Source organism: Pteropus vampyrus, unplaced genomic scaffold, assembly GCF_000151845.1.
Source record: "Pteropus vampyrus isolate Shadow unplaced genomic scaffold, Pvam_2.0 Scaffold215, whole genome shotgun sequence".
NCBI classification, from domain to species: Eukaryota; Metazoa; Chordata; class Mammalia; order Chiroptera; family Pteropodidae; genus Pteropus; species Pteropus vampyrus.
In genome coordinates, this window is record NW_011888996.1 from 3,870,725 (window position 1) to 3,895,399 (window position 24,675).

The 24,675-nt window shown below is 31.8% G+C and overlaps 1 protein-coding gene across 6 annotated transcripts in view; it reads left to right on the forward strand.

Moving 5' to 3' along the window:
* LOC105300614 (vacuolar protein sorting-associated protein 13B-like) overlaps window positions 1-24,675 on the forward strand; it is a 361,156-nt gene that overhangs the window by 308,793 nt on the left and 27,688 nt on the right. For all 6 annotated transcript variants that reach the window (XM_023538219.1, XM_023538222.1, XM_023538221.1 and 3 more), the window contains one exon: window positions 18,860-19,080. In XM_023538219.1, coding sequence (XP_023393987.1) covers window positions 18,860-19,080 — 221 coding nt within the window. The remainder of the gene's footprint in view (window positions 1-18,859; window positions 19,081-24,675) is intronic.

Here is a 24,675-nt window from a genome sequence, read left to right on the forward strand (position 1 = left end):
AAGCATATTTCTGCATTTCTCATTTATTTAAATAAAGTAGATAGTTATATGGTGATTGCAGCCATAACTCTTAAGTAAATACTTGATTTCCGATATTGCAGTATTTTCAGTTGCAAATTGATATTCTTTTGAACTTTGACATATTCATTGGAAGCAATATGTGAACCTGGAAAAGTTTTAAGTCACAAAGTAAATAATGTGAATCTATATTTTAATAACAAGATTCAAATGTTTGACAGTTTTTAATAGGTCAACACCTTGTTCATGTTGTTAAGATGCAAGTGTATCAATCCTGACAGCTTTCAGATTACTGCACATACTGTTATCGAAGAGCAGATATGGTCTGCACGGTTTTTGACTGTGACTTGAAGTTGATTTCTCTCTATTTTTCTGTGCACTGAAATTTCCACTGCAAGCTAGTTTTCTCATATTTGTCAGAAGTGAGCATTGCCAGAAATTAATGTTGGCAATGTTTAAGATTATTAAATGTGAATGTTGTTAAATATAAAATAATAGAATTCTAAGAGTTAGAAAGAACTTGTTTAGAGTTTTTCCTATGTGAGGGTCTTTGTCTTAATGTGAGGGTCTTTGTCTTAATGCAAGGGTCTTTTCTTTAGCATACTAGACATATCTGTTCTTTGCTAATTACTTTTGGTTATAAGGAATTCTTTATTATCACAACAGCTATTGTATATCATATCAAGGACATGCTAGCCTCTTAAAGTGAGCTGGAGAGTGATCCTTCAACTCTGGAATAAATTTTTTGTAGGATTAAAATGATTTGTCCCTTGATTTTTTTGTTGTTGAAACTCACTAATATTTGTGTAACAACTCTTTAAGATATAATTTGCATATTTTAAAATTCCTTTTAAAGTATACAAGTAGATGATTTTTAGTGTATTTAGTTTTGTGCGGCCATCACCAATATCAAATTTTAGAATGGTTTTATCACTCCAAAGAAGAATTGATATACTAGTAGCAGTTACTCTTCATTATTCCAGGTATTTCATATGAATGGAATCACACAATATGTGGTCTTTTGTGACTGACTTGTTTCACTTACCATAATATTTTCAAGACTGATTCATATTGTAACATTATCAGTCTGCATTCTATTTTATGGTTGAATTATAATCTATTTTGTGGATATACCACATTTTCTTCATCCATCAGTTGATGGATATTTAAGTGGTTTTCACGTTTTAGCTATTTTGATTAATTCTGCTATGTTCCTTCTTCTACATGTTTTGATTTCAATTAGATATATGTATACCTAGAAATTGTTGGTTCATATGGTAACTCTGTGGTTAAGCTTTTGAGGAATTGATAGAATGTCCCCCCAAAATGTCTGTACTATTTTACAATCCTACATCAAGGTATGAAAGTTCTTATTCACATCTGTGTCACCACTTGTTATTGCCTGTCTTTTTAGTTCTAGCCATCTCATTGCATGTGAAGGAGTATCTTGTCATTTTAATTTGCACTTCCCTGATCACTGATGATGTTGAGCATCTTTTCATATGCTTGTTGGCCATTCATAGATTTGTTATTTGTTCTTATTCTATTTAGATTATTCACCCACTTTTTAGTTGGGTTATTGGTCTTTTTATTGTTTAGTTAAAAGAGTTCTTCATATATTCTGGATATTAGAACTTTAGTAGATATATTATTTACAGATATTTATGGATTGTCTTCCCTATCTTGATTTTTGCTTTATATTTTTTTAATTCCATTTTTTCTCTGCTGTATTGGAAGTTATTCTTTACTCTTCTTTTTATTTTAATCTTAGAAATTAACACTTTTTATGATGTAAATTCTGGTCTTAGAAATATTGATGCATTCATTTTTAATTTATTAAATTATACATAAATAAGCTATTTACTCTGCAAGGTTTGGAAAATTTATTCAGTAAAGGGCCAGATAGTAAGTGTTTTTAGTTTTATCAGCTATATGGTTTCTATCCCAACTACTCTACTCTTTGTAATGTAGAAGCAGCCATAGATGATTATATGTCAATGAATTGACATAACTATGTTCCAATAAAACTTTATTCAGCCAGATTTGGTCATGGACCCTCTATTCTGACTCATATACTAGTGCCTTACTAATCATTCCTTCTCATAGTATCATTCCTTTCTTGTATCTCAGATAATTTTCCTTCTGGCTTTTTGTGATGATCTGCTGTTAGCAAACTTAATTTTGTTGTTTGAAAATGTCTGAATTTTGCTCTCTTTTTTAAAAGATATTTTGCTAGATATAGAATTTCTTATTAATAGTTATTTTTATCTAACCCATTAAAGATACCATTGTTCCAACACTTGCTTTTTATTGCTCTTTTGAGGGATCCACTGTCATTTTGTGTTTCCTTAAAGATATTTATCCTTTTTCTCTGACAACTTTAGAATGTTTTTAATCTGAGTTTTAAAGTTTTAGTATTGATGACCTTTATGAGTTCTGCCAGTGTTCTGGATTATCTCTTCAGATTGCCTCTGCATAATTCTTTCTACATATATGTTCTTCTTTTTCACCTTTTTAATGTATTTCTCTTATTTTTCTTCTCTTTGACTCACTGACCTGCATTCTGAGTTAGCTCTTTAATCTGATCCTCTAATTCATTAATTTTCTTTTCAGTTATGTCTAACATGCTATTGAACTTGTTCATTGAACTCTTGAGTAAACTTTTATATAATTCTAGTATATCATACAGAAAACTGTACAACTCTTAGTGTACAGCTTTACACTTCATAAAATAAACCCATTCATGTTACTGGCATCTGAAATCAGATAAAGAATATTATCAGCATCCAGGAGATCTCTAGCTTCTTACCAGCCACAGTTTCTTCAAAGGCAAACTGTATGTTGACATCTAAAACCATAGTTTTCCTGTCTTAACACTTTATTTGTTAAATTTAAATTTCCTTATGATATCCTTTTCATTTTGCTTGTTTTTTAAAACATCTTGCTTTTTATTCATAATTTTCAAGACTTTCTTATATTTCTTCATACAAGAATTATTTATTTTATATTACTAATTCCTGCTGACTCTTGCCTATTATGCCTAGTATTTCTTGTGCATTTTTGTTTCTCTGTTGTTTTGTTTTTTTTGGGAGGTCTACTTATTTTCCTTGCAAATTTCTCTCTAGAAATTTTTTCAAACTAGCCTGAAATTTTTTCCTGTGCATGTATGAATTTACTCTTGACATACCGAGAGCATTACAAGTTCAGGGGCACTTGAAATTAAATTCTTAGATGTTTTTGTGCTACACAGATTATAAAATTTCAAGCCACAACTTCTTATGAAGTTTAGCTTGTGGTTATGAGTATTTTTCTTCCTCTGTTCAAAGTTCATGTTTCTGGTAGAGTTTGTGATAGGGTCGTATAGAGGGGACAAGGTCTAGATACTTATTTCTATTTTACCCTAATATACTGTAGACACTTGCATTTGAGCCTTATGTCCTATTGGGTTCTATACTTCGAGTGGGCCTAGGGCTTTATCTTTAATCAGCCTTAGCTGTGAACACGGGTTTTCAGTTTCACCAGTTTCAAAATCCCTCAAGCCATTTGTTTTGCTTGTGTCTGAGTTTCTGGCTTCCCTCAATTCCTGGCCTTAATAATCCTTACTTTTTGGGAAATTCTTTAATGAACATAAGAAGATAGTGTGTGTGAGAAAGCCAATCTATATAAATTTCATTTATAATATGTGTTGTATATAAGCATTTTATAAAGATATTTATCATTTTTATTTATTTTTTAGCATTCAGGTCATTCAGGGCACTAAATTTACTGTATTGCTGAAAATAGAATCCCTCTGTGATACAAAGGTGTTGTGATTATATTACACTCCCTTTTGTCTAATGGATTTTATCAAAGGACTGATATGTACTGCCCCACTATTCTTTATCTCTGCAATGCTCATTTAAAATCCCCCTTATTCCTACAACACTTCTTCCAACTTCTACTATTTGTCCTTTTTGTATGATAAAATACCTTGTTCTTATCTTGTTTTCCAAATTCATTATGAATGACTTTAAGAACTATAGTAGTCTCCATCTTTAAAGCATAAGATGTATTATATTCTGTGATTTTTTTTTTTTTTTTACCTAGAACTGAATTAGACAGCATTTAGTTTATTTTGAACTTAAAAAAGATATATCACATACCAGGTGGAGTGGGGCTAGAATCATATAGAAACTTCTAAAGACTATTTGTCATACTCCCTAGGAGAATATAAAGTGACTATATAATCAACATTGAAACTTAAAAACATTTTTTTAACCATATAGTTATCCTCATTGGCCAAATCTACCCTGAGGAAAGGAGATTATTTCAAGGTATTTAAATCTTCTTTAGGTATTAAAAAAACTGTAGACATTAACTTTTTATATTGGACCACAAATTTAACTTTTTCGTCATTTTAGAGGGTTCTTATAAAAATGTACAGGTATAATGCTTTGATGGATAAGTGTAAAGAATAATTTACACTTTATCCTTATACTTGTACAAAAATGGAGAAAGAATCTGAGGTCTAGTACTCATTTTATCAGCTTTCAACTAGTCCTTGTGGTTTCATTGTCACTCTGCATTCTCTTTTTAAAACATAATTGAGTATTAGAACCTATCAAGGAAAGATGTCATGAATCACTTTTATCCTTTATATCTTACCCCTCAGGACCACAGTCACTTGCTATTTATCTATTATCTTTTCATATTTAAACTCCCCCCACCCCTGACATTTCTTATCTGCTATCATAGCCTCTCCCGTTCTTATGGTCCTTTTCGATTTATATTTTTTTTCTCTCACTGTGATTTTGCTGGTTTCAGAACGTAGACAAATATTTCCAGTCATTCATGTTTAAATAGATATAGATTGTATCTAAATCGATACAACCTTCCCATTATACTCTTTTCTAGTCTGTTTCCCCGATATTGTTGTTTTCTATTTAGCTCAATTTTGTTCAGTCCCTGTTTTCTGGCAAGTATAGAGAATGGATTTGGGGAGGATAGTGCAGGGGAAGGTAGGAAAACTGGAGAGAAGGAGATTAGATATTGCAGTCAGCTATATTATAGTTGTCTGGAAATATGACTGTCAGAACCAGATACTGGGGATGGGGATAAGGATGGAGAGAATGAGAAGAATAGAGAAATATTTAAGAATTAACAAAAAACTGGCAAAACTTTGTGACTGAAGTAGTTATGGATAGTGAAGGAGAAGTAAATGTGTAGAATAGTTCCATGGTTTCTAACTTGAAAATCTGTGTAGATGTTTATGTAGTTAGTATTTTAATTACAAATAAAGAGGTTTAGGTTTTGGTGTGGAAGGTAAGAAGGATAAATTTAAATTGGGACGTATCGTGAAGTGGGACATTCAGGTAAATGCATCTAATGAGATGTTTTATATATGGGACAAGAGCTCAAAAGAAGGATCTTTGTTAGAGATACACAATAATAGCAAGAAAACCATGGAAAACGATGTGATTGCTCAAAGTCACTTCTATAGTGATAAGTAAGTAGAATCCAGATAGAAACACTAATTTTTATTGGATGAGAAGGAAAAGAATAATCTGTGATGGAAACTTCAAATAAAAGATAAGGTAAATAGAGGAAAACCATGAGCAAATAGAATTGTGGATCTTTTGACTACATATTAGAGATACCCAATAAGATAAAGACTATAACCATGAAAGGGGTGTAACAACTTTAAGTGGTTGGTTTCTCTTCTCAGTGCTTTCAGAGGAACAGTGTTAAGACAAGTCAGATAATGGACTTAAGGACTGAACAGAAAATAAAGAATTGATGCAAGAAATATACAGTGTTTTATTAAAAATTATTTGAGAAAGACACCATTAAAGAATAGAGTTCACTGAAGATTTCCTACTAAAGGCAGAAGTGGTACTGGTAAACCTCATTATCAAACAATTTTTAAATCTCTAGTCTCTTAGATACTTTTGTATTTTAGAATTCTTAGCAACAAGAAGTTTCTCTCTCTGGCCCTTTTTCCTCCCTCTTTGATCTCCTGACCAAAGGAAATTCAAATTCCTCTCCTTTTGTCATATATTTTATTTATTTTTGCCTGACATCTCTTCCATGCCTTCCCATGAGTCTTTGGGTAAATTTAAAATCCTTAACTTGACCACGAAGATTTTGTATAAGTTAGTCCTGCCCACCTCTCTAGCATTACTTTCTGCCACTTTCCCTACTACTGACAGGTGCCCAGTTCCCGCCCCCGTAGCCTTTTCTGTGTTCTTTGAACAAGCACAGCTCTCAATTAATACAGGGCCTTAACGTATGCTACAAATGTTACTTCCTTCTTGGTTCTTTTCTCTAGGCTTCCTTCTCATCCTTCAGGTTTTAGGGTATTTCACTTGTCAGATTCCCTTATTCTCTGCTCTCACTGCACCTGACTCATCAGTATTCCCAGTAATAATTATTTTTGTTCACCATCTGCATCCCCTAGTAGCGTGAAAAGGGCAGGAAACATCCGTCTCGTTCACTGTTTTATTCCTATCATCTAGCACAGCGCATGGCACAGAACAGGAGCTCACTAAATAATTGTAGAGTAGGCTATTCAATAAATAATTTTTGGTTGCTATAGGAGAAAACTTTAAAAATGAAAATATCAACTTCTAACTTGTCTTCAGGTTCATAAACAATTGAGAAAGAATTCTTAATTATTATGATATGAAAAAAAAAACACAGAAAAAAAGAAACCCCATTACAAAGGTGATCAATAGGATAAAGAAGATGGGTTCTTACTATAGATTTGAGACTCCTCTGTACTGAACTTGGACTTCTAAAGTCCAAAATGAGGAACTGTGTTGAAATGTGTCATCTGATTTCAATTGCTGTGGGAAGGGAGAGATGATCTCTAATATACTCTAATATAGCTAGATTCAACCTGCATAGCGTAGGGTGTTTGGGTCAGAATCAACATCTTGAGTTTCATTAGGGAGCACTTGCAGTGAAGCTTGCAGATGTAATTTGCTACATCCAGCTCACACCTTTCAGCAGATGGGTTTCTACACTGTGCCTAGCAGAGGTTTGTTTTTTTTTTTCTTTGAAAGAGTTGCCTGTGACTTTAATAAAATATTTTGACAGAAATGGAATATTGAGATCACTTATAAATTAAAACTTTGCTGTTGTTGGGTTTAGTGAATTTTAGTAGAAACTGATGTTAAAATTGTTGAGCACCTATGAAAAACACAAGGGCTATTCTTCCATGTAATTCTGGTTCACTTTAGTGGTTTATATGTATTATTTCATTAAAGACTTTTAAAAATATCATAGTTTGATAATCATAATTTTACTTGTTCTGAAAGGTGATACACTACTGTAATAGTTTCTTTCAAGTTTTATTGTCTTTAGCTTTAATCCTTAAACCACATGTAAATGAGATTCCTTTGGGAAAGGAGAGAGCTCAGAAAACAGCTTCAGATTTGTTCTTGATATTGTTTTTAAATAAAGCTCTTGAAAACCGTGGTATATGTATTACAAGTGAAATTAAGCTGTTGAACTGCCTAAATGTAGTTAATATGATTTCTATAGATGTATAGAAATTCTGTAGATTTCTGAGTAGTTCACATCCAGTCAGCTCCATCATTTGTTTAGTCATCACTCTGTGACTTTTAAAGTCTGGAAAAGGAACCTTATTTTATTTATTCCCTCTTAATTAATTCTGCATTTCCTACCCCATATACTTATTTTAAAAACAGAAAGCAATATGGCAGATCTAATATGCTGTCATATTTTTCCTGATCATCTTTTTAAAATAAACTAATATTTTGGTCTTAAGATCCTGAAAATGTGTTTTTAAATTATACCAAGGTAACAGTCTCATTAGAGAATTTTTTTAAATTGAGATATAATTGACATACAATATTGTAGCTTTAAGGTATATAACATTGATTTGATACGTTTATATATTGCAATATGATTACCACCTCACTAACAACTTCTATCAGGTCACATAGTTATCATTTCTTTTTTGTGCTGAAAACATTTGAGATCTATTCTCTTAGCAACTTTAAAGTATGTAATACAGTATTGACTGTAATTACGGTGCTGTGTATTAGATCTCCGGGTTATACCATTTATCAACATCTGCCCAATAATAATGCCAGTTTAAATTTAAAGTTGTCCATTCATCTAAGTAGTCTAATTTGTTGGGACATTTAGAGTTGTTCATAATACTGCTTTTTAATCCTTTTTAATTTCTTTAGGGTTAGTAGTAATATTCTTTTATTCCTGATTTTGGTAATGCGTGGATCTCTCCCCCTCCCCCTCCTCCTCCCCTTCTCCCTTCCCCTCCTCTCCCCTCTCCTCCCCTCTCTTTCCTTCCCCTCTCCTCCCCTCTCTTTCCCTCCCCTCTCTTTCCCTCCCCTCCCCTCCCCTTCCCCTCCCTCTGCTTCCTTTTCTCTTTTTGAGGTTAGCCTATGTGCCTATCTAAATGGTTGTCAGGTTGCTGATCTATTCATAGAACTTAGTATCATAGATTTTTTTTTTCTATTTTTTTTTTTTTGTTTTACGTATCATTGATTTCTGCTCTAATCTTATTTCTTTTTTCCTACTTGCTTTGTTTTGGTTTTATCTTATTTTTTTCCAGTTTCTTATGGAGAAAATTTAGGTTATTGATTCGAAAAATTTATTCTTATACGATATAAGTATTTAATGCTATAAATTTCTCTTTAAGCACTGCTTTAACTGTATCCCAGAAATTTTGATGTTTTTATTTTCATTTACTTCAAGTATTTGGTAATTTTTCTTAGGATTTCTTCTCTGACTCCTGGGCTATTTAGAGATGTGTTATTTAACTTCCAAATATTTGAAAATTTATTTTTTGTTGCTGTTTTATAATTTAATTACACTGTGGTCTAGAACATAAAGTTGAGTGATTTTAATTATTTTCAATTTATTAAGGCTTGCTTTTGGTCTAGCAGGTGGTCTGTTTGGAAGAATGTTCCATATGCGCTGGAATGTGTTTGGGTGCAACATTCTATGCATCTGTTAGGTTGAGTTGGTTGATATTGTCGTTCTTCTATAGCCTAACTTAATGTCTCATTATTCTGTCAGTGATTGAAAGTAGAATATTGATATATTCAAGTATTATAGTTTCGTTGCCTATTTTTTCTTTAAATTTTGCCAGTTTTTGCTCCATGTATTTTGAGGCTTTGTTGTACATATAATCGTTATGGCTTCCTAAAGTATTGACCATATTATCATTATGAATTATCTTTCTTGTCTCTATAATAATTTTCTTAGATCTATTTTATATGGTATTAAAGCTTCTTCAGCTTTTTATGGTTATAATGTTATGGCATATCTTTTCAGTCCTTTTGCTTATAGTTATGTTTTTGAATTAAGATCTTATTCATTTAGAGAATATTTAGTTGTTACTTTTTTATTCAGTCTGACAATCACTTATTCTTAAATGAGGTGTTTAGACCATCTCTATTTCATGTAATATTGACATATTTGAACTAAATTGGTTATTTGCTATTTATTTCATGTTTTTTATTTCTCTGTTTTGCTTTTACTACCTCCTTTGTCTTAAATGTAGACTTTAGTGTACCATTTCATTTCCTCTATTGCTTTTTTTCTACTAAGTATTTTTTAAATGGTGGCTCCAGGAATTATATTATGCATCTGAATTTATCACACTCTACTTCAGATATTGTCTAACTTAGTTCTGGTAAATTATAGAAAATTTGTTCTAACATAGTTTTGTTTTCTACCCTTTTATATTCACATATATAAATCTCTGTCATAATCCAACAATTTGGTGTTATATTTATTGCTCTATATAATCAACTGCCTTTTAAAGTACTTAAGAGAAGAAATGAGAACTAACACATTTATAATATTTCATATTAACCCACATTATTTGTCATATCCAGTGCTCTTCGTTTCTTCCTGTGGGTTTAATTACCACCTGAAGAATTTAGTATTTCTCATAAGGCCACTTAGCTAGCAATGAATTCTCTCGGCTCTTATTTATTTTAGAATGTTTTTATTTCACCTTGGTATTTGAAATATAATTTTTCTGGATATAGAATTTTGGGTCGAGAGTTTATTTTTTCCTTTCATGTATTTGAATGTGATTTTTCCACTGCCTTCGGAACTCCATTATTTCACATAAAGTTGGCTTTTAAACATACTGGTTTTTTATTGTATGTATTATTTTTCATTTGCTGCTTTCAGGATTTTCTCTTGTTTAGCTTTCAACAATTTGACTATGATATATTTAGGTATTACTGTCTTAGTATTTATCTTGTTTAGGCTTGTTCGAGCTGGTCGGGTACATATGTTAATGTTATTCATCTTTTGAGCATTTTTCAGCCATTATTTCTTCAAATATTTTTCTGTTCTTTTCTCTCTTTAATTTTTTTGTGACTTCCGTTACATTTATATTACTGCACTAATCCAGGTGTTGTTTCTTCAAGTCTCTGAGGCTCTGTTAAGAGTGTGAGTGTGTGTGTGTGTGTGTGTGTGTGTGTGTGTGTGTGTGTGTGTGTGTATGTGTGTAATATATATTTGTTTTTATTGTTATTTGTTTTTCAGGTTGCATAATTTCTATTGATCTGTCTTTAGATTCATTGATATTTTTCTTGTGCTATCATGAATCTGCTATTGAGCTTCTCTACTAAATTTTTCATTTCAGTTGTACTTTTCTACTTTAAATTTTTATTTGACTCTATTTTTTTCTCCTTATGAGATTTGATTTATTGTATCATACTTTCATTAAAAAATTGTTTTTAAATTTTTGAACACAGTTCTAATAGCTACATTGCTGTCTTGTGCTACATCCAATATCTGTGGACAATTTTTATTGACTATTGTTTTCTTGTAATAGGGCACACTTTCCTGTTTTCGTATGTCTAAAATTATGAAAATATTGAACATTTTAGGTGTGTGTGTATATGTGTTCTTTTACCCCTTAGGGTTAGGTTTTTTTCTTTTTTTCTTTGTTTGCCTCTTTGTATAGTAACTTCCTTGGGCTAAATCTGTTTCTTCCTGTGTGACCTCTGATATCTCTACTTAGTTTTGTTTTGTTCTTATTATTTTTAGTTATATTTTAACCCTGGTTTCTTAGGTATCACTCCTGTGTCTTATTTTAGTGGTAAGCCAAAAGTGAACAGAAGTTGTTTCGAGTAAGGTTTTCATCTTGTACTGATGGATCTGTATATGTGTACAATTATACATTCAGTGTTCTGGCCATTTTCATATATGCCACACTTTTACTTTTCTCTGAGCCCATCCATATATCAGCTGTGCATGCTTGTTACCTCAGTTAGGAATACGCTTGCCCCAAGCACATCTACAATCTCAGGCTAGTTAGAGTACTAGGCCCTCTCTATTCAGCAACTACTGAGATCATCTTTCTCTGAGAGCACTCTGGGTGTGGTGGTCATTCACCGCTGCAAATCAGGTGACCTCTCTTTGTCCATGGCAGCAGTGCCTCCAGTCCTTGTGGCCTGCCACACTGAGCAAGCTGTAGGGGAGATAGGTATGGCCTTATGCAAGAATATTATGGATTCTAAGCCTTCTTACCCAAAATTCAACAGTTTTTTAAGCATAAATGCTTTTCAGATTGTTGTATGCCTTTCTCTTATTTCCACAGTGCAGAAATAGGTTTTGTGTTTTTTTTTAATCAGTTATGGCCAGCTCTATAGTTTACTTTTGGGATGAAGATTTGTTAACCTCCTTTCTTGGCCATAACTATAAATCTCAATTATTCCCCTCCTTTTGTCAAGCCACTTCCTAGGCTACTAGTTTTCTTCATACTTAGCCTGGAAGTGGTTACATTACATTATCTCATTAGTGTTTGGCTCCATTAAGAGTCAGGCAACACAGTGATTTGAGACTTGCAGAAAGACTAACCCATGACTGCTTTACACAGAAAAAGACTATGAGCGTGGTGGGCACTTAAGAATTTTAACTACTGTCCAGTGCACTGTGTATAATAAGTAAGACAAATGTATAGTTACATACTTTCATGGATTCTCAATTTCTTGGAATGAATTGCAGCTATGGATCATTACAACTATTTGACATCTGAGCTTCTCTTATGAATTTCCTGAGAATTTTTGGGAAAATGGTGTTCATTGATAATTTTTGTAAGCCTTTTATAATCTAATGGCTTTCCACTCCTTTTAGCTATTATAAACCTTCACCACTTTCTTCAAGGTTATCTGATATTTTCCCTAAACATAAATCTTTTTGTTACTTTAATGAAAGCATTAACAACTTTCAATCCAAACATGTTCCCACCTTTGTACTTACTGTTCTCCTTCTAGCACACTTTTCTTCAACATAGCCTCATGGCTTATGCCTTTGAAGAATGTCATTTTATCAGTGACGCTTTACTGTTCTATCCTATCTTAAAGTGGCAGCAGTGTCACCTGCTCTATTACCCAGCTTAATTGTTCTTCGGAGCATTTATCACAACCAACACACTATATATCATTTAATTATCAGTTTATCTTTCCGCAACTGGGCTGCAAGCTCCATGAGAACAGTGAGTTTATATTGTTCACCACTATGTCCCTGGATCCTAGAATAACATCTAGCATAGTTTTTAACTCAGTAAATATTTTTTGAACAGATAAATCTGCCTTATTGGAAATAGTCTTTAGTCTGCTGCCAGTGCTTGAGACCTAGCTATTTTCACTCACCTTTTAATTCTCCTTCCTTCCTTACTTCCTTCCTTCTTCCCTCCCTCCCCAATATTTATTGAGTATATACTTTATGCTCTGCACTGTGTTTTTAAGGAACTTGCTTCATCAATTATAATTTTCTTATTTAACCCCGTTTTGCCATATAAAATGCTAATTTTTTTTTCATCACATTAAATTAACAAAACAATCCTCTTCGTTGCCAAATCCAGTGGAAACCTTTGAATCCTTGACATTGTTGGTTGATTCCTTTTTGAATTCTTTCTTAACTTGTGGATAACCACTCTCTTTGGTTTGTTTTCTGTGGATCATGGCTGCTTCTTTTCCTCTACCTTTTTCTTAAATATAGGTATTCTTCATATTTATGGCTTCCCTGGATATTCTCATCTATACCTATGCCTTAGCTATCACCTTTTCACTGGACTATATCTATATGATGAGATAATGAAATGGTTTACAATCTATAAGATTATCACATACATGGCTTCTTTGATCCTTTCTTATATAACCAGGTGTCTGTTTCATCTACACTGTCCATCATATGGCACTTATAATATGATAAAATCTTGTGTTATAGAGTGGCAGGAATCTTCCATTCCAAAAATTGCTCTGTTCCTAATTTCTGATTACTCATTCTTATTTTTGCAGTAACACTTGTCAGCTTTAGCATGTCTTTGAAGTGGTTCACGTGAACCTCAGAGCATGAAACCACATTTGTACTAAGTTATGGATACACATAATCTCCAGAACTTAGGTTTCCTTCTATTCGGTTTTCTTCAGTGTGAGGTTTTCAGGAAGTAGAGCTCATTAATTTAAAATCCACTTAGATTTGGAATAGTTTTTTTAATCGAAAGAGCCCTAGGGCTATCCATGAACTTCCCATTTATCAAAAATATTCTTTAAGTAATAAAACCAAATAATACAAAAAGTAAAATTTATCAGGACTTACTTTTCACCTTTTGTTTTACTCTTTATTCCTATCACTTTCTTTTTGTCATGAAATTGGTTCTTTCACCATAATGAAGTAATCAATCAATTTTTGCTAGCAGAAAATGCCTGAAATAGCTAAAAACTTCATGTGGAAAAGCAGAGGATTTAGGAATAAGCACTTGTTACCCAACATGAAAGGTCAGGGAGAGCTAGGATTCTTACCTAAACGTGTCTGATGCAAAATCCAGGCTTATTTTGCAGTAAGGCAGTGTCATAGTGTTCTGATGCACTCAACCAATGTTTAAACTTTAGTAAATTAGTAAAATCTGTCAATTATATAAAATGAACACACAAATGTTTATTTTATTTTCAAAGAATACTCATTTATTAGGAAAGTTAACATTCCAAAGCTTTTATATCATTAACCTTGAGTTTTATCTAACACCTATAAATAATTCTGTTATAGAAGTCTTGGGAAGGTAATACAGTGTTACCCCTTTAGCCACAAGGGAGATGTTCTAAGACCCCCAGTGGAAGCCTGAAACCACAGATAGTACCAAAGCATATATATACTATGTTTTTTCCTATAACTACATGCCTATGATAAAGTTTACATTACCAATTAGGCACAGTAAGAGAGTAACAATAATAACTAGAAATAAAATAGAACAGTTGTAACTATACTGTGATAAAAGTTGTGTCAATGTGTGGCTTCTCTCTCAAAGTATCTTATTGTACTGTACTCACCCTTGTGATTATGTGAGATGAAAACTGCCTTATTAAGTTGAGAATTTTCACCTTTTACTTAAGGCAGCACTTTATAGCTTCTCTTTGGAATATCCAAATTGCCAACATCACTACTCTTGTGTTTTGGTGACATTATTAAGAAAGATAAGGATCGCTTGAACACAAGCACTATGATACCCCAACATCCTGGGCAGAATGGAGCAGAATGGCACAAAATTTCATGAAGCTACTCAGAATGGCATGCAATTTAAAACTTATGAATTGTTTATTTCTGAAACTTGCCATTTAATATTTTTGGACCACAGTTGACTGTAGGTAACTGAAAGCATAAAAAAGAAAACTGCGGATAAGGGGAAACTACTGTAGGTTTGACTCAAATCAACTAAAATGACTATATGTACTATGTGTTGTGTTAAGAAAAATGATTAAATCTAGTTAATATCTAGGACGTTTGCATTGTAAACATTTTATAAGCTTTATTTTTATTATTGTTGTAAATGTAATGTATATAGCTGAAATCTTGGGAAGGGAATAGTCTCTTAAGCATCCTGCTTATCTGTTATGAAAGTTTTGAGAACATGTTGTTCATAAAATACTTATTCAATTAAATAGCTTAATAAGATAGGCATTTAAGGGAAAACTAAAGTAACAATCAAGAAACAAAAAATAGCATTTTAAAATAGGAATATTTAGAATACCCTATATTTTCTTTTCTAAAGTATAATTCATGTATCATATCACTGAGCTGTGAGATGCAAGAAATATTTTATAATGTTTCCTTAATTATGTAGGAGTTTTCATATAATAATTTAGGTGAGGTGAGGGGTGCTGTTAGCGCTAAGTTCCTTTACAAAAAAATGTGAAATTATAATATTTCTTAAGACAACCTATAGAAACTGAGGTGTTTCTTGCTAGCTAACCATATGACCCTAAATTAAGTCCTACATTGTTATAATGTTGACGGCTCTTTCAAAGCGGTAAAGAGGCTGCTAATACCTTAATTGTCTGAAGGAACAGTACTATTATTTGAAGTCTCTTCTAGTTTTAAAAGCAATAATTGTTCTAGTTTTCCATTGTTTATAATGGAAATCATAAGTTTTAGAGAATCTTAAAAACCAGTAGTTATATTTATTGAATAGTGAAATTTTGATGATTAAGTTATGATTAAACCAGTAATAACTTTCAGAAGTGAATAGTGGCTTTAGCAGTGAATACTCAGATTACTTAATGTAGAGAAGATATCTCACAAATTTGAAATCAATTATTCATTATTTTTCTTCTGATTATTATATTTTATAAATGCAGTATGTTTCACATTACCCAATACAAATGGTATTTTGTTCCAAATGTAGAATTTTGGTTACAGAGCAAATAAAACTATGGGTTGCTCAGTTTTATTTTCCTCTCCTCTAGGCATTTCAGCTGTTCTCTACTAGGAAAATTAATTACACTTTATATCATTTGCAATGCCTTCATTCCTTGAAAATACCCATTACTTAATTAGTATCACTTAAAATTAGAGAACTCTTCTTCTTAACTGTATTTAAATCAATTTAATGTTAAGTGATTTGGGGAAACACTGTCAGCAATTTTGGCTCATTTGTATTTGTGGAATACGGTGTATCTGTCTTATAATAGGTAGTAAAATATTTCTGATTACACTATTCCATATTTGAAATGAAAACCTCCCTGAGTCATACTGGATTGTAAAACATAGGGGAAAAAATTAGGAAGGAAGGTGAAGGTACCTTTTTATTTGTTTCTAAAGATTTAATGATTAAGGCTGTAAAAGCAAAGAAAACTCAGTAGAGTATCTCCAGTATTGACCAACATTTGTCTTCTGCATCTGCATCTGCTTCTGGTGAAAAATCAGCAACATGTGATACAGTGTAAGGAAATCCACACTACATGTTTTTCTAAAACCCAGTTATATGTTAATATTATCTATTGAATCTCTCACCTATTATTGTCACATGTAGCACATAGTCTCAATGACTTTATTCCTTTTATCTCAAATCTCTGTCATTTTCTCTCTTACATTATTTTATCTAAGTTACATCAATGTTTGGTTATATTTAGAGAATTAACTTATTCGTATTCTTTTTCTCTGTTGATAATAATATAATTTGTACACAAATGGAATTCTCAGTTTTCTTGTTTTGTTTTTATTTTTTCTTGCTCTTTAGACAATTTTTTTTTTGAAAATTTCTGAATTCTTCCAGCCATAAGTACTTTCTCTAAAACAAAAGACCCATGTTGTAGTAGTAGAACTTTCCAATTAAAGTAAAAATGCTACTCTTGAAGGTGTCAGATTAGTACATGGTTCTGCTCAGTCATGGATGTCTAAGCATATTTTAGGGAGTCTTGTGTTATAAATAGATAAGGTGTTTTTATTTTGTTTTTACTTTGTGCATGTATTTGTAAAAGGAATACCTGTATGGTTAATGATGTGTTGTATTGGTAATTTTTTTCATAGTGTTTAATTGTGGGAATTTTTGTCATCACATGTTAAGACCTCATCTTCTAGGTAGAGCATACTCTTTAGAAAACAATCTCCATGTTAAGTAAATGGACATAAAGTATTACCTTAAAAGATTCTTTTAAAGACTTAGAATATGATGTACCGAAATTCTATTTATTGGTCTGATTCCAAAATGGAAGCAGACATGTATTTGAGACAGTACCAATGTCATTTGGAATTTTTTTAATTTAACGAATTTAGTTGTGGTGCTCCTCATCTAACATAACCACCGTTTAGCATTTCTTGGATAACATGAAATTTGAAAAACTATATGTAGCTCGCTACCAGTTTTAAAATATGTAACCTCAAATCATTTCAGAATATTTTAAGACAAATTTGGCAAAGCCTTTATTTTGTAAATAGCGTGAAACTTTGTATAGGTTTTAAAATAATTCTAGAATTGGTTACAGATGATTTAAAGTTTAGTACAAAATAGAGTACTATGGTGCTGACCATTTGTTATTATGCAGTTTTCATGGTCTCCAGGCACATTATTGTGGTTTACTATGTAGCTAGGTTTATTTATTATCCAAGTCTCAAATTTCACAGTTCTCAATTTTAATTTTATTAATTGTATTTGGTCAAGATATTTTGCATGTTTAAAATTAAGAGGATCTACCTCATAGCATCCACTGAGTATCACCATTTATGATTCAAATGCCTATTTAGATTTATTTAAAATATATATTTATAGTACAATCCACTTAATAATTCACTTAGTATTATTATTTTTTGTCACTGAAAGATATTGTGAAACTAAAAGTATAGTATGATCCTGGTTCTAATTATGCGTGGGCATGTTCAACACTTATAGGGAAAATAAAAGACTTTAGGGAAATATAACAATGTTAACAGTGCCTGTTATTGGGAGTGACCAAGTGGACGGTGGATTATGACTGGTTTTGATTTTTCTCCTTTATATATTATATTTTCTGAATTATCTTTAAGGAAATACTAGTACCTTTCTAATTAAAAAGTAAATAAGTATTTTCCTTTTGTTTTCAAATAAGCTACTTACTTATAAAGAAGTCTATACTATGCAGTCGATACTGACAAGTGCTAATAGAAGTAGAGTCAAAAATACAAGTTATAGGAACATGTTTTCCATCAAATTGTCATCCCAGTAATAAATGTTTATAAATATTCTAATTTGAGTATACTTTTAAAAATTATTTCGTAAAGTGCTTTTTCTGTAGCCACAATAAAAACATAAGATGGTTTTATCTCACAAATTTATGTTAGTGAATTAATCTCTGTCAAATTAGTAAATGAAAATAGTGTAAAAGAGGGAAAGGAATTTTGCTCTTAATCCTGAACTTTATGAATGCTTATATTTTTGTTCAATGTATTTTATGTAATAATAACATATTGTACCTGAGAATTACCAAGGGAAGATACTGAAATGTATCTTGGATCTTACTACCAGAGATTCAGATTAAGTAGGTCTAAAGTAGAAATCAGGATTCTGTATTTTAATTAAGCACTTGCATGATTCTGGTTCCGGTGTTGCAACAGACCATAGGAGACTGTTTATTCTTTTCCTGTCTATTTCCAGAGCCAGATCTGTGATCACCTTCAGTCCATGCAAAGATTATTGCAGTTTTCTAATTTAACACATTCTCTGTGGTCTCTAATGCATAGTGCATACATTCCCAGCAGTTGTACTAGGGAGAAGGAAGAGGAAGTTAGAACTTGTATTTATATTTTTATCTCATATCCTTAATTTCTATTTTTGTATATTTTATAGTGTACATAATTTTTTTGATATGGTAGTATGTTAATAAAAATGCAAATATAAACCATTTAAAAGGGTAAATTTTATGTAGCATGCAAATTATGTAGCACATCAGTCTCTGGGACACTACATTTTCTTTTAATGATGCATTAAATATTTTGTATTTCAAATTTAGACAATATACAACTTACTATCTAATGACAGTTAACTACATTTTTGTATATGTTCTTCCCTACTTTCTTTTGTCCCCTTTATCAGGTGATGCTTTTCCTTGGACTGTCAGCTTGCATCATTTTAGCATATATACCCTTTTTGGAAAGCAAGTGACACTTTGCCTAGTGGAACCTATGGGTTGTACCTCTACTCTAGCCGTTACATCTCAAAAACTACTTGCTGCAGGACCTGATACGAGACATTCATTTGTTGTCTGCCTCCATGTTGACCTAGAGTCACTTGAGATAAAATGCTCGAACCCCCAGGTTGGTACATTTGATTTATGAAAGGAAATTTAAAATAATGTGATTTAAGAACAATTGCTGTCCATTTTGTTGCCGAGTTTGTCTTCTATTAAGTGTCCTAAATTATTTTTAACAAGGCCATCAAGATCAGAATGGTTAGATTAAGAATTGCTTTGAAGCTCTCTCAAGTTTTGTAATTGAAACTCTTCTGAAAATGTAATGGTGGCAGCATAAATGCATCTTTTGGCTGATGGAATGAAATCAGTTGCAGATGTAAGGTTTTTAAACACTAATGAGCTGCTTTACCATCAGACCAGAAGAGTCTGTTGAAGTGATCAAATATAATTTTTAATCAGATTATCACTCAGGACTTCTTTTGCTCAACATATAAATTTTTTTAAAGCACTCTTTACTATTTTAAAAGGGCATTTTGTTAATCCCATAACATTTCAGATGGTATAGGCCAAACATGTTGTATTCAATGGTTTTACAGTTTAATATTAATTTGGATCACCTGGTTTGTATTAGATTGCATACAATCTAATACTTGTTTCTTTGACCTCAAGCAGTTCATAGTATATTTTCTACATAGCTTATCAGTGTTAAATTCTAACTGAAATTTTATTTTTAAAATAATTTTTTTATAATATTAATGGATCTGACAGATCAATATTGATAAATCGATGTGTTTATCGCAGAATTAGTGGTTGCAAGCCAATTTTTGAAGTGGTTTTTTTTTGTTTGTTTGTTTTTAAATGGGTTCAGATATGACACTCTATTATATAGAGCCGCCTTACTGATATCACCCTCCTTCTTTCTCTTCTTCTCCCTACCTCTCTCCCCACACTTTATATTATACAGTTTGGTTTAATTTACATATATTTTTGTGCATGTTGTCAAGATTGGACTTGCTATATATTGGTGATGGTCTTATTATCAAAATGCATATAGTTAGAATTATAATAAGGCAGTTGTGTTAAATAAACACTATCATAAGAAATTAAAATTTGAACAATATCATTATTCCAATTTATAGCCATTTGCCATTCTATTATGACCCACAGTGGTATAGAAGAGAATAATTATGAAATGACCTACCCTTTCACAGATTATTCTCTGAATACTATTGCTGATGGTTGCTGAAAAACATTTCCAGGAGGAAGGGAAACTGTTACGGGTTGAATTGTATCCTTCTCAAAAGATATGCTGAGTTCCTAACTCCCAGTATTTCTCCCTTTATCTGGTAATAGGGTCATTATAGAGGTAATCAAGTTAAAATGAGGTCATTAGGGTAAGCCCTAATCCATTGTGATTAGTTTCCTTATAAAAAAGGGAAATTAGGATGTAGACACACACAGAGGAAAATCAATATGAAGACATATGGGGAGAGGGCCATGTGAAGATGGAGGCAGAGACTGGAGTAATCCAGCTGCAAGCCAAAGAGTACAGGTGTTGCTGGCTATCACTAAAAGCACGGAAGAGAGGGAATGAAGGATTCTACTCAGTCTCAAGTTAGTCTGTTGATACCTCGATTAGGGATGCTAACCTCTAGAACCATGAAACAATAAATTTCTGTTGTTTTAAGCTACCCAGTTTATGATGGCAGCTCTACAACAGATTGTAGAGAGACAGATTCACCTTCTTTTAATCCTTTATTATAGAAGTTATTTAAAAGGAAAAGGTGGAAAAAGCCCACCTCACCTCAGTGAACATTCACTGATAATTTATATATACTCTGGGTGAAAAAGCAAAACTAAAAACATAAACCAATGTCCTCAATTTGTTTTAAAATAATTGAATTGCAAAAGTAACTTTAAAGCAGCTATTACCAGATTTTTCATGAGGTGTAAAGGTAGGCACATTAAATGAAAAAAAGTAAGAATTTTCAGTGGAGAAATGGAAATTATTGAATTTGAAAAAGAGAGAGAAAAAAGGTATAAGAAGAAAAGCCAGAGCTTCAGTGGCTGTGGGACAAAATGTTCTACTATATGTGTAATTAGAGTTCCAGAAAGTAAGGAGAAAGATTGGAGCAGACGAAAAATGAACAATAATTGCAGAAAACTTCTCAAATTCCCAAATTTGCAAAAATAGACTTTTACATATTCATGAAGTTCACCCAATTCTAAGCATGTTTACCTTTGAGAATAAAGTCAAAGAAAAACATGCTCAGACACACTATGATTAAAATCCTGAAACACAAAGATAAATTTTTAAGAAATCTTGAAAGCAGTTACAAAAAAAACGTTATGTCTAGATTTACAATAATTTAAATGAATACGGATTTCTCATTAAAAACTACAGAGGACAGAAGACATTGGAACAATATCTTTAAAGTGGTAACAACAACAACAACAACAGCAACAACAACAACAACAACAACAAAGCTCAAGCAAGTGAAGCTATCCCACAGAAATCAAAATGAAATAAAAGACACTGAAGATGAAGATAAACTAAGAATTTGTCACCAGCAGCTCTACAAGGAATGCTGAAGGAAGTTCTTTAGGGTAAAGGAGAATGATACCGGATAAAAACCTGGGTCTTCAAAAATAAAAGAATCCCAATAGATAGCTTCGTAAATATATATTTAAAAAATTTTAAATATATAAGTGGAAACCAAAATATATAATGTATGCTGGGATTTTTACTGTTTGTAGATGTAATATAGAAGACAACTGAATCATTAAGGTTAGTGGGAGATGCACCAAAGGAACCTGTATGGTTGCCAGATTTCTAAATATCATGAGAAGTGGTACAATATAAACTCCATAAGTAGACTGTGAAAGTTTTATATGTATTATAGTCTCCTAGAATGACTACTACAAATATAGAAAAATACAGATAAAACCAAAAGCCAATAGATTAATTAAAATGCTAAAAAATATTCACATAATCTAAAGAAGTCAAAAAATGGTAACAGTTACAAAAACCAGAGGATAGAAACAGAAAAAATAAATAAATAAAACAAAAGGAGCTGAGCCAGCTTTATCAATGAACACATTAAATGTTAATGATCTTAACTAGGAGTGTTTATACCAGGAGTCGGCAAACTAAGGCCTGCAGGCCACATTTGGGAACACCCATTTTTTTGCAAATTATCTGAGGTTGCCATCATGCTACAACTGCAGAATTAGGTAGCAGCAACAGGAAACAGTATGGCTCACAAAGCCTATAATATCTACTCTGACCCTTTACAGAAAAAAATTTGCTGACCCCTGGCCCAACTACCTCAATTAAAAGGCCAAGATTTATAGAGTGGGGAAAAAAGCAAGACTGTCTACTATATATTGCCTAAAACAGAAACACTTGAAATTTAAAGAAACAATACAAGTAAATGCATAGGGAAAAAATGCCACACAAACAGCATAAGAAGACTTGACTTGTTTATTTGATATCAGATAAAATAGACATAAAGAAAATTATTATCGGAGATAAAGAGAGACATAAAAAGGGAATTAAGGAAAAAAATAGATGATTCTATTCAATCATAGTAGGAAATTTTTATGCCATTTCTTTCAGTGATTATAAAACAACTAGGTGAAAAATAGGTGAAGATATAGAAGATATGAAAAAAATAGATAATACCATGGTTGTAGTAGGGAATTTTTATACCACCTTTCTCAGCAATTGATAAAACTAGAAAAATAAATAAATAATTGGAGATATAGAAAATACAAAAAATACTATGAGCTCACCTTGATCTAATTGACATTTACAGAACACTATATCCAACAACTATGGAATGCACATTTTTTCCGGTGTACATATTTTCATTGTTTTAGATCAAAATTAATAAACTATATCATCAAACCACTGTCAAATTATATTAGAAATCAAAAATAAATTCTATGAACATTAAACAGCATGCTTCTAAATAATTTATAAATCAAATACAAAACCACTTGGAAATTAGGAAATATTTTGGTTTAATGGCAATAAAAAATTGGATACAACTAAAGCAGTGTTTTGAGGGAAACATAACTTTAAATATTTATATTAGGAAGAAAGATTCCCTTTAAGATTCTACTTAGGAAGCTAAGAAAAGAACAAGGTAAACCCAAAGTAAGTAAAAGGAAGAAAATAATGAAGAACAGAGATGACTGGATCAGTAAAAAGAGCGAATACAAATCACCAGTATCAGGAACGAAGGGAAAGGTCATTACTACAGAGCCTACAGACATTAAAAGCATAATAAGAGAATAATGAACAACTCTATGCTAATAGTCGTAACAATTTAGACGAAATGAAAATTTTTATTGAAAAAGAACTGTGCACAAATAATACAAGAAGTAGAAAATCTGAATACCCCTATATGACTTTTAAAGAAATTGGATGTGATATCAAAAATGTTCTCATAAAGAAAACTTCAGGCCCAGATGGGTGAATTCTGTCAAATAAGTTAAAAAATAATAGAAATGTTTAACAATTTTTTTTTTCTTAGGAATAGAGAATGAAGGATTTCTACCTAATTTGTTTTTTGAAGCCAGCTTAACCGTATTACCAAGTCTTGAAAAAGACTTTATAAAAGATGGAATTAGAAATCAATATGCTTCATGCAAAGTAAATGCAAAGATTCTTAACCAAATATTAGCAAATTGATAATATATAAAAAAGATAGTACGTACTGACCAAGTAGGATTTATCTTAGAAATGCAAGTTTGGTTCAGTATTTGAAAGTCATTCAATGCAATCCACCATATTAATAAAACAGTGGAGAAAACTCATTTGATATTCTCCTTAGATGCAGGTAAAACACTTGACAAAATTTAATACCCATTCGTGATAAAAACTCTCATAAAATTTCAAGTACTAGAGAATGTTTTCAGATTGATAAAGGACATGTATGAGAAAGCATATATAGTACTAAATGGTAAAATACTGAATTGTTTCCCATTAAGATCAGGGAAAAGTCCAGAACGACTGCTTTCACCACCTGTCTATTCATACTGGACATCTTAGCCATTGTAATAAACCAAGCAAAAGAAATACTAGGCAAAAAGAGATGAGGAAAGAAGTACAACTGTTGCTATTTGCATATAAAATATTTTATGGAAAATTCCAAAGGAAACTAAGAAACTGCTGCTATAACTAATAAACAAATTTATCATTGTTACAAGGAGACATGATTAATGTATAAAAGTCAATTATATTTTTATATACTAGCAGCAGATAATTGGAAAATGGAACGTAATCAATCATATTTACATTGGTGACAAGAAACATAAATGAATATAGCAAAAGATGTCCAAGATCTCTATTCTGACAATCACAAAGGATTGCTGAGAGAACTTAAAGAACACCTACCTGGAAAGATATACATGTTTAGATACAGAAGACTCAAAGATATTGAACATAATCAAGTTTAAAAATATTTTATCTTTGAAAGACGTATTAAGGTAGCGGAAAGTAGACACTTACAGAAACAATTTGCAACACATTTATCAAACTGTTGTCCAGAATATTTAAAGAATCATTTCTACTCCATAACATGAAGACGAACAATAAATAAAATAACTTGAAGACAAATAATGGGGAAAAGACTTGAACATTCACCACATAAGGTATTTGACTTGTTAATAAGCACATGAAAGGATGATCAACATCATTACTCATTAGGGA